This window comes from Canis lupus, chromosome 15 (genome assembly GCF_003254725.2).
Source record: "Canis lupus dingo isolate Sandy chromosome 15, ASM325472v2, whole genome shotgun sequence".
Lineage (NCBI taxonomy): Eukaryota > Metazoa > Chordata > Mammalia > Carnivora > Canidae > Canis > Canis lupus.
In genome coordinates this window covers 39,422,186-39,434,283 of record NC_064257.1, presented here as the reverse complement: position 1 = coordinate 39,434,283, position 12,098 = coordinate 39,422,186, and the positions used below count along the sequence as shown (strand labels likewise).

Genomic DNA, 12,098 nt, shown 5'->3' with positions numbered 1-12,098 from the left:
TAGCAGCAATGTCCACAATAGCCAAACTGTGGAAGGAGCCTCGGTGTCCATCGGAAGATGAATGGATAAAGAAGATGTGGTATATGTATACAATGGAATATTACTCAGCCATTAGAAATGACAAATACCCACTATTTGCTTCTAAGTGGATGGAACTGGAGGGTATTATGTTGAGTGAAATAAGTCGATCAGAGAAGGACAAACACTATATGGTTTCATTCATTTAGGGAATATAAAAAATAGTGAAAAGGAATAAAGGGGAAAGGAGAGAAAATGAGTGAAAATATCAGTGAGGGTGACGGATGACAAAACATGAGAGACACCTAATTCTGGGAAACGAACAAGGGGTAGTGGAAAGGGAGGTGGGAGGGGTGTTGGAGTGACTGGGTGATGGGCAATGAGGGGGGCACTTGTCGGGATGAGCACTGGGTGTTATGCTATATGTTGGCAAATTGAACTCCAATAAAAAAAATTTTTTAAGTTAAAAAAAATTTTTTTAATTTAAAAAAAATTTGTTTACCTCTAGCATCCTTTACTCAAGTAACACTACTGTGGAATTAATGAACTAAAGAATACTCTTAGGTAAGATGAACCCTAGAAATTTTCTATAAAGCTATACATTTAAACCTACATTGTACCACATAGCCTGTTTCTACACATTTATCAGACATAAATTCTCTCTTTTTTTTTTAATTTTTTATTGGTGTTCAATTTACTAACATACAGAATAACCCCCAGTGCCCGTCACCCATTCACTCCCACCCCCCGCCCTCCTCCCCTTCTACCACCCCTAGTTCGTTTCCCAGAGTTAGCAGTCTTTACGTTCTGTCTCCCTTTCTGATATTTCCCACACATTTCTTCTCCCTTCCCTTATATTCCCTTTCACTATTATTTATATTCCCCAAATGAATGAGAACATATAATGTTTTAGACATAAATTCTCTAGTCCATTCTGGATGTATCATAAATTTCCACAGCTTGAACAAAATCAGAAGACTGGGGCACGTGGCTGGCTCAGTCAGTAGAGCATGCAATCCTGGATCTCAGGAATGGGAGAGTTCAAGCCCCACGTTGGCTGTAGAGATCACTCAAAATCTTTTTTAAAAAAAAATTAGAAAACCTTCATTACCTCTTGTTCAGAAGGATTGGTTGATGATACACAAAAATCAAAGCCCATTATTTTCCAGGCTCCACTTTTATTCAAAATTATATTTTCAGGTGTAATATTTCCATGGACCATTTTCACACTGCTATGCAAAAATGACAATCCTTCAGAAACCTGTAAATGGGGCAGGGTGGGGAGGAGAGATACTTTTACATTAAATAAAGACCCTCTCAATTACAATAATAAAATGTCTCTTAAAAATAGTAATTGCTGCTTCTCTCAATAAAAGATTTTTTTTATATGTCAGGGAACAATTTAATTTCATCATAAACGCAAAAGAGTAGATATTCTCAGTTGCCACAATGATCTAAGCATTAGTTGGAAGATCCCAGTTATAAAACCAGAGTACAACTCTTTATTAAAGTTCCTTTCTATATGAACATAAGTAAAATCAAAGATAATTTAAAATCACTTCTCAATACAAACTTACTCAGTTTCTGTATTTGAAATGTGAAGGAATCTTCAGTTCTCATTACAGATAGTAAATATCAAGGGACTCTTTGTCAATTTGATTCTAATTCTTGATACTTTTCTGTATTTATACTTCATATTGAAATTCAGTTTTTATGAATTGTGCTCAGTTTTCATGTTAATTGATGGTCACATATTCTCAAATTGGTTTAGTATTTGGTCTTTTTAATATTTGTACCTGAGACTACTATGGAATTTGTTAACCAAAAATGAAGGCTGGATTTCTGTTTCCAGGGGTAGATTTTGGCAAACTAACACTTCCCGACTTGCAGGACACCAGTCTCCCAGGTTTCCCCTCAACTCCACTGGTCACTGCTGGTTCCTCCTCAGTCCCCTAAACTCGTGGACTCTGTTTGGACATCTGAAGTGTTCATCTACTCTTTCTCAGTGTTCCCACAACATTCAATACCATCCAGATGTCGACTGTTCCTACATTATCTCCAGGCTGGGCCTCTATTCTCAAGTCCGGACTTGATTATCTGACTGCCTTCTTGACTTCTCTCCCCTTGAATGTTTTATAAGCATCTCATTTTTCAAAGAATCTAAAACTGAGCCTCCCCTTCAATTCAGTTCTCTCTTCCTGTTGTCTTTTCCCCACATCAGTCGTTGGTCACTGATTCACTTTTCCATTTTTCAAAAACCTCTGAGTTATCCTGCACTACTCTATTTTTCTTATATAACAAAGGCATCCGCAAATTCCAATACCTTCACCACACCACCAAAATATATTTAGAATTTGATCCACTTTCCCTACCCTCGACCATCACATCTCTGGCCTGTATTACTATAGTAGCCACCTACTTCACCTCTTTGTTCCTGCTCATACTCCTCAACATAATTTAATTCTCAATAAGCAGCTACCAGATCATGTCACCTTTCTGCTCAAAGCCTTTCAAAGGCCTTTCCTTTTTTTCAGAGTAAAATTCAAAGTATTTCTCTGGCTTTCAGGGCCTAAGAGGACTTAGCCACTCATTAACTCTCTGATTTTGTCTCCTACTACTAATCCTATTAACTACTCTCTACCACTCCAGGTATTTCACTATTCCTTGAACATGTCATACATGATTCTGTCTCAGGGAATTTGCACTTGCTCTTCCTTCCTGCCTAAATCATTCTTTCCCTAGGTATCTAGATGGCTCACTTCTTTGATTTTTTTCAGATCTTTACTCAAATGTCCCCTTTTCATTTATAAAGTTCCTGATTACTCCCATTCAAAAGTGCAACATTTTCCTCCCCCTCCAAACTATCCTCTCTTCTCCCTTCCCTTATTCTCTCCACATGCACTTATGATAATCTAATATACTGAATATTTATTTATTTTATTGTCTTTCTTCCCCCATGAGAACATAAGTTCTAAAAGGCAGGAATCTGTGTCCATTTTTTTCCCTGGTATACGTTTAGCACCCAGAACTGTGCTAGACATATAGCTATCCAATAAATATTTGCTTAATGAATGGATATGAGAAAGAATTCTCTAAAAAAAAAATAAATAAAACCTTACAATTTCAATACAAAGGTAAGTCAATAATAGTTGACTCAAATACTCAAAAAAGAGTATTATTTTAGAAAGTATCTGGATTCCTTTTCCCACTTCATTACTTACTAGTCTCGCAACTTTGAGCAAGTCACTAAACCTACGTAGGTCCCACTGGTAAATTACTTCAAATGATGGTATATTAACATCTCAATAAATGCAGGAAATCATATTAGATTCCACACCATTCCCAATTCCCATCCCCAGAGTCAGTCAACAGGGCCTATTTAACTCTGCATAATTTCACCCTATCCCTCTAGTACTTTATGTGATTTTTGAGCAAGACTTTTTAACTATCAACTATTTTTACATGCAGGCACTATGCTAAGTAATTATATAAATTTACATGTTTGATTCTGAAAATAACCCTACATAGTAGTATATCCCCTATGCCCAAGTTCCACTCTTCTAGAATGGCACTTCTAAAATGCCTATCAGACCAGATCATTTACACTGCTTAAAACCCTTTGGTTCAGGGCCTGATCCCCACAGGGAGCCTGCTTCTCCCTCTGCCAAGGTCTTTGCCTTTCTCTGTGTCTCTCAAGAATAAATAAAATCTTTAAAAAAGAAAAAAATCCTTTGGTATTCCCCATCACCAACAAGGTCTTTTTCTATCTTTTCAGTTTCATTTTTCACCACTCTCTAAGATGTAATGTGCTACAACTAACTGCCTGAATATTTATCCTCAGTAACTAGTATAATAACCAATTAGGACTTAATATCTCTCTAATGAATGTTCTCCAGTTCTAACACATTGGAACCCATGAAATTCATATAAGAATTGCAGGGATCCCTGGGTGGCGCAGCGGTTTGGCGCCGGCCTTTGGCCCGGGGCGCGATCCTGGGGACCCAGGATCGAGTCCCGCGTCGGGCTCCCGGTGCATGGAGCCTGTTTCTCCCTCTGCCTGTGTCTCTGCCTCTCTCTCTCTCTCTCTCTCTCTCTCTGTGTGACTATCATGAATAAATAAAAATTTAAAAAAAAAAAAAAAAAAAAGAATTGCATTTTTAAAACTGCTTATTTCCCCAAATATAATTTATAAAATACACAAAGTTTTCCAAGTCTAGAAAAGTCAAATGATTTTTGACAAAGGTACCATGGCCATTCAATGGGTAAAGGATGGAAGTTTCAACAAAGGCTACTGGGAAAATTTGATATCCATAGGCAAAACAATTAGGTTGGGCCCTTACCTTAAACCATATGTAAAAATCAACTTAAAGTAAATCAAAAGCCTAAACATAATACTAAAACCATAAAATTCTTAGGAGAAAACAGAGGAAAAGCTTCATGATACTGGATTTGGCAACCACTTATTCGATATGACATCAAATGCACAGGCAATGAAAGAAAAAATAAATTGGATATACCAAAATAAAAACTTTTATGCATCAAAGGACAAAATCAACAGAGTGAAAATGCAACCCAGAGAATGGTAGAAAATATTTGCCAATCGCATATCTGATTATATACTGAGGTTAATATCTGGAGTAAATAATAAATGCCTACAACTCAACAACAACAAATTAACCTGATTAAAAAACAGGCTAAGGACGTACATAGACACTTCCCCAAAGAAGATATCCAAATGGACAATAAGTTCATGAAAAGATGCTTAAATTCACTAACTCCTAAGAAAATGCAAATCAAAACCACAACGATCTACCACCATCTTGTTCCCACTAGGATGGCTACTATCAAAAACTACAAAGTAACACACGTCAATGCAGACATGGAGAAATTAGAACCCTGTGCTACCCTACTGATAGAAATATAAAATGGGATAGCCATGATGGGAAACAGTATGCTAGTTCCTCAAAAAATAAAAAATAAAATTACTATATGGTCCAGCAATTTCACTTCTGGGTCTATCCCCCCAAAAAAAGGAAAACAAGACCTTGAAGAGAAACTTCTACACCCACGTTCATAGTAGTACTACTCACAATAGCCAAGATTTGGAAGCAATCCAAGTGTCCATAGACAAATTAATAAACATAATGTGGTAAATACATACAATGCATTATTCAGTCTTAAAAAGGGAGGAAATTCTGACACATGCTACAACATAGATAAACCTCAAGAACATACTAAGTGGAATAAACCACAAAAGGAAAAGTAATAAAAAGTAATATATGATACCACTTATACGAGGCACCTAAAGTAAAGTAGTCAAATCATAGAGAATTAAAGTAAAATGGTTGTAGGGGCTGGGAAGTTGTGGGGATGAGTATTAAGAGTTATTGTTTAATAGATACGACTTCAGTTTTGCAAAGTGAAAGAGTTCTGGAAATGGATGGTGGTATGGTTGCACAACAATATAAATGCACTGAATGTCCCTGACCTATACACTTAAAAATGGTAAGATGGTCAATTTTATGTCATGTGTATTTTACTACAATTAAAAATATACATACTGTTGAGAATAAAATAAGCCAGACACTAGAAAATATTTGTAAATATTGAAAATATTTGTAATGTATCTGATAAAAGACTTGTGCCCATAATTTACAAAGAAATCTCAAAACACAGTAATAAAAAAACAACCCATTCAAAAATGGGCATTCATTCAAAAAAATGGGCAAAATAGCTGAATAGATATTTCAACAAAAAAATATTCAGATGGCAAAGAAGTGTATGAAAAGGTGTTCAACATCATTATTTCATCAGGGAAATGAAAATTAAAACTCCAACAAAATACCACTGTGTACCAATTAGAATAGCTAAAATTTAAAAAACCAATCATACCAACTTTTGGCAAAAAATGAGCAAAAGAGCTGAATGGATATTTCACCAAAAAAATATTCAAACAATGGTCAAAAGAGCTGAATAGATATTTCACCAAAAAAATATTCAGATGGCAAAGAAGTGTATGAAAAGATGTTCAACATCATTATTTCATCAGGGAAATGCAAATTAAAACTCCAACAAAATACCATTGTGTACCAATTAGGATAGCTAAAATTAAAAAGATTGATCATACCAACTTTTGGCAAACATATGGAAAAAATGGAACTCTCATACATTGCAACAGGAATGTAAAATGGTATTACCGCTTTAGAAGTCTGTAGTTTCCAAAGAACCAAAATACATGCATACCATTTGATCTAGACTTTCCACTCCAAGGTATTTAACCAAGAGAAATTAAAGCATATGCACATACAAAAACTTGTATATGAGTGTTCATGGCAGCTGCATTTGCAATAACCAAAAACTAGAAACACCCCAAATGAAATGATCATCAACAGATAATGGATAAACAAACTATGGTGTGTATATATTTATACACAAACACACACACACACACACACACACACACACACACACACTGGGCTACTACTCAGCAATAAATAAGAAGTGCTGATACACATAATACAGATGAATCTCAAAGAATTAAGTGAAAGAAGCCAGACAGGAAAAAACAGTATATATTGTATGATTCTAGTTATAAAATTGTAGAAAATACAAACTGATTCATGGGAACAGAAAGCAGGTCAGTGGTTTCCTGGGACAAGAGATAGATAGTAAGAAGTAGGAGGGAGGGATTATAGTGGGTAAGAAAACTCTTGGGCGTCATAAATATATGCATAATTCTGATTGTAGTGATGGTTTCACTAGTATATATATGTCAAATTTATAAAACAATATAGTATTTTGAATGTGTGAAGTTTATCATATGCCAATTAATATCAATAAAGCGGTTTTAAAAAAATAACAAATAAAATGATCTCTGTCCCCAAAGAACTAAGAATCTCCTGTATAAATATATGCTACAAAAAAAAATATATATATATACACTACAGAGTGGAAGATATTTTGGTAGACAGGGAAAGAAAAATCAGAAAAAGTGAACATATAAGAAAAGTGTAACTATCTCGATACTGATTACATAATTTCCTTAAAGATTTAATTTTTATTTTTTAAGTATGTTAGTACTTCAACTTAATATTTTGTTTATGAAATTACAGTCTCAAAGTTTAGCACTCAAAAAAATCAAAAGGGAACCAACCCATCAACAAATGAGTCAGTAAGTGCTCTTCTACAAAGGTTACCAATGTTATGTTTATAAACCTAAAATATAATTTTTTAAAAGATTTTATTTATTTATTCATGATAGTCACACAGAGAGAGAAAGAGAGGCAGAGACATAGGCAGAGGGAGAAGCAGGCTCCATATAGGGAGCCTGACGTGGGATTCGATCCCGTGTCTCCAGGATCGCGCCCTGGGCCAAAGGCAGGCACTAAACCGCTGCACCACCCAGGGATCCCCTAAAATATAATTTAAACCTAACAATATACTGTAAAAAAAATGGCAGAATACAGAAATAATTTTTAAATTACTCAAAGGACCCAAAGGTTTACATAAAGCAGTTGATATTGCTAATAAGTTTTAAGTAGCCAAAAACAATTTTGAAGGATAAAACTCTTTTCACATGATGAATAAAATACATACCTGAAGCAAACCATATTTAGTTTCTACATCATAAAGGTTATACTCCTTAATGTCTGGAGATACAGGAGAAGGTAGATTTTCCCAATTACCTAAAACATTGGCTAAACTGGCAAAAACTGGTTCTGTACAAAACGCCAAGCAATCTCTGTTTTAAAAAAAGAAAAAGTTATTTACCATCATTTTTTTAAACATTATCAAAGTCAAATATACACAAAATATTAGTGGTCAACAAGAAGGTAGAAATCTAGATTTATTTTCAGCATATGCTGAAATGACCCCTCTGAGCAAGAAAATTCAGAAAGAGGCCCAGAGCACAGCTCCAGATCCCCTCTCACTACTTCAATCAGAGCAGCTTTGCGCCTTTTACCTACTTCATATATAACAAAATGGTGTCACAATGTTTAAAATTTTAAATTATTGCTTTTGATGTATAAGAATATTTAGAAATTTGGAAAATGTTAGAAATTAACATTCAACAGGCTTTATGGAGTAATCATAAAGAGCTCAGGCTTTGACAACAAATACCCAACTTCAAGTCTCAGCATCCCTATTCGGACTAGGTGACTTGGACACCTCAGATGGAGCCTCACTTTGTCCATTTGTAAAATGGTGATAACAAACCACCTTAGTGGACTACTGTGAAGATCAAAGGAGATAATGAATGTAAAGTACATAGCAGAGTGACTAGCATGTAAACTTAATAAATCTCTACCGCTATTATAATTACCAAGTGTTTGAGACTCAAGTCCTAACATTTTATGCCTTGGGCTTAGGCTCTGGCAATGAAGAACTATAAGGTAGTGCGGTAAAAAAGCTCAATCAAGCCTCTGCACGTGGACTGTGTTTAACAGCAAGCACACCTTTTGCAGTTTCATCTGCCCACTATACCTGTGTGACTTTTCTTGCACTTTGAACCCATTTTTCAAATGAAAGCATATGCAGAAGTTCATACATGGGAGATTAAGAGAGAGCTGCTTGGGGCTGAGGGAGAAAGCAACACCTGATCAGTCATCAACAAAGATGCTACCTTATTCTTTACTCTCTCACCAAGCTCATAAACACAGTGGATACCAGGCTTTCATTTGCTGGAGGAAAACCGATCAAATACTCTGAAGTCTTTTCTACGGTTTTCTAGAATTCCCAGAACTCATGTATTTGAGTGACTCTTATTTTTTTCCTCCATGTCTTGACCCCAACATCATCCTTGGCCACATCAACATCCATATGATTGTTCTTCCAGCTGGAAGCCCTCTAATCTTTCATGAATATTCACTCCCATCACCATTACAAACAGTCACATACCAAAAGGGCCATGTCCTCTTCTCAATAACTGCTTCCCCAACCACAGCTACTTACTAGCCATCATCTCCTACCCCTTTACTACCTCCACTAAATCAAGCCCACCAGCACCTTTATTCACCAAATTCAAAGTATTCAATACTGACCATATATATTTGATTACTTTCTTTCTCCGAACTATCACAATAAACTATCACCCAAATTACCCTTTACTCAGCAAATCCTTATTAACCTATAATAACCACCAGAAGTTTCTTTCACTCTCTTATATCATAAGCAGAAGGAAAAAATAGAAAGCTCAAGTCTTTTTAAATTCAGTGTAAAGTCACATAGTGTACTTTAATCTTGTTTTTTTTCAACATTCAAGAACATTCCTTTATAGCCCTCTTCTTGGTTCCTCATTCCATGGTCCCCTTTAATGACTACTCATCTATTATCCACTTTTTACTTTAAAAAAGCATAAAATTCATCTAACATGAATGACTTAATTTCCCTAAACTTCACTTCAGTGTATTAGTGATTAAACTATCTTCCTAAAATTTCCTTTGAGTTCCTCCTGTCAGACTGTATTCATATAATGAAGTTCTCCCTGCTAGGCTCCTTGATATCTATTTTCTAGCTTCCAAACCACCATTCTACAACTGATGTATTTGAAGATCAATAAAAATCTCTGATTAGTCAAATGTAATGAAGTCTTTCTTCTCAGTCCTTATTTTCATTTACTCAGTGCCATGAGTGTTAGTGGGTCCTTTCTCCCCTCCCCTCCTTTAGCTTCCATAACATGCTGCCTGTTTTTCTCCTGCCATGTAACAATCATCATTCATCAGTCATTCCTTTTCCTGGCTCTTCTTTCCCCTCTTCATTCCAAGTTCTGTCTTCAGTACTCTACTCTTTTGACTCATGCTCTTGAAAAATTCTTTTTTTCATGGTTTTAATTACTACCTACCTCCATGTTACTCTCACTGTACATCACCCAACTCGGGGCTTTCACCTGGATGACTTTATTATAGAACATTTCTTTTGGATAATTCCAGTGTTATCTCTACATTATTAATTCATTAAAAACTGGAAGTCATGTTTTTCCTTCCCTAAAGTTGTCCTATTTCTATCAACTTTACAGCTTTACAACAATGAAAATGCCTTAAAGTAATCCTTGAATTGTCTTTTGTAATAATTGCCAACAAATCCCTAGTTCTATAATATTTAAATCACTATAAAAGAAGCTGCAGGGATAGCTTCTCCCCTCAAGTGATGTGTAATGATGAAATATAAAACACCTTGATACAAGTTAAAGTAATAAAGATGGGTAGGATTCTGATAGGTGAGATGGTAGATGCTGATAGAAAACACTCCAGAGAAAACGGTACAGTTCGGAAAGCTCAGGCCAAGTATAGCAAACAAAACTTACCCACTTCAGCATAAAGAGTTCACAATAGTGAATTTACATAAGAGCCAACAACTATACTCTTCTTTTGGGTTTGTTCATGAAAAAGAAGAGCAATAAAAATATTATCATCATAAGAGATATATGGGCATATTTCTGGGTAGGCACACCATGAAACAGTGGAAAAAAACAAACCAGGGGCTTAGGAATCAAGGTATCTATGTGGCTGAAGTAATGTCTCTGATTCTCAGTTCTTCCATATAATTGTGAGAACTGAATGAGTTAAATAGATGCAAAGCATTTAGCACAGTTTTTACGGTAAATACTAAGCTTTTTTCTTTTAAGTTGAAAGAAAGTATCTTGTGCTCTTGAGGGAGAGAGATAAGCAACAGTGGGTTCCTGAAGATTCCAAAGTAAGAACTATCCAGAAATTCAATACATAAAAAGATAAAAGCAAAAATGTCCTGGCCAAAGAGATATTAGAAGACTGGAACCCTGCCAGCTCTTTTCTTCTATCTGTCCTTTCTTCCCCTATCCTTTAAATTCTAGGGTCCATAAAACACAACTGGCAAACCATTTCATTAAAATCTTCTTAATTGAACTGAGGAATACAGTCTGCTAGGTAGGAAGAAAAAAGGAAGGAAATTAGGGGTTATGTGTAATGTGGAAAAGTTTGTATAGCTAGGGTACCTAATGGACTATTAGAAGCACCACAGCTTGAGGATCCAGTTAAGATTACACAACATAAATTTCATATTCTTGTTATTTTCAGCAACAGCTCTTAAGCTCAGCCATGAGAAAAATAAATGGCAGAGTAAATGAGAGCTATGGACTGACATGCTGAGCATATCAGAAGGTTAAATATTTAGAAGAGTACCTGAAACACACATAAAAACAGCCTACAAATATGTAATCAATGCAAAGGCAAAATATTCTAGCAAATTAAAAGGAGAGCTACTTTCAGACAGAGGCTACATGCTATATTTCTTCTACATCCTCCACTTTGACTATTGTAGGGCTGAGCACAAAGTAAGCAAATACAGACTGATGGCAAATGTGAAGAAAGTTTTTACTATTTCAAAAAGAGGTAAATATACAGAATACGTAAATAAATTTTACAGAAATAAAAAATCCATAAGAACTCAACACTCAGTTTATAAGAATTTTTCACTGAGAGCATGCTCTCCAGACAGAATTTAAATATAAAATTATTAACTATTTGTTCAACAAGTCTTTTATAAAAAGCCTTTATAGAAATTTACCTGGATTCTTCTAAAGGATGCTGGACAGTAAGAAGTCGAGGGTGTCGTAGTCGAGTTAACTGTTGGACTCCTCGTTTTAGAGAATCGATGATTTGATCTTTTTCAAACTTCTGATATTTGTCAATCAGCTTTTTATCAAAGACAAAAACAGCTACTTCCTAATTAAAGAATTGCATATTTATTTTTAAGCAAGAACATACAAAAGTAATAAAACTTTTACTCAAGTGTCACGATGGTCTACAAATCAAAGTAACTAAAATCTAATATAGAAATTATAGCACTATTGTAACACTTTTCTGATATCAAAAAGCTGGGTTTCTTCATGATTAATAAATCTAAATACTTTTTAAAGTATGAGACCAAGCCCTTATCTAAGGAGAACACAGGAGAATCTCCATCTTTGAACTCTAATACACACAAAGTATATTGTGTTGTACTCTATGTAAGTAATCTCTTATTTAACCAGAATTCTCATACAAGTTAAAATGTTTAAAAATTCAAAATGCTATTCATAATGATAAACCTGGTTACTTATAACC

General features: G+C 35.1%; 1 protein-coding gene across 4 annotated transcripts in view; it reads right to left on the bottom strand.

The window, feature by feature from the left end:
- The window catches only part of SCYL2 (SCY1 like pseudokinase 2), a 63,252-nt gene that overhangs the window by 27,857 nt on the left and 23,297 nt on the right, over positions 1–12,098 (bottom strand). For all 4 annotated transcript variants that reach the window (XM_025438719.3, XM_035699350.2, XM_035699346.2 and 1 more), the window contains 3 exons: positions 11,560–11,717; positions 7,615–7,759; positions 1,130–1,279 (listed from right to left, as the gene is read on the bottom strand). In XM_025438719.3, coding sequence (XP_025294504.1) covers positions 1,130–1,279; positions 7,615–7,759; positions 11,560–11,717 — 453 coding nt within the window. The remainder of the gene's footprint in view (positions 1–1,129; positions 1,280–7,614; positions 7,760–11,559; positions 11,718–12,098) is intronic.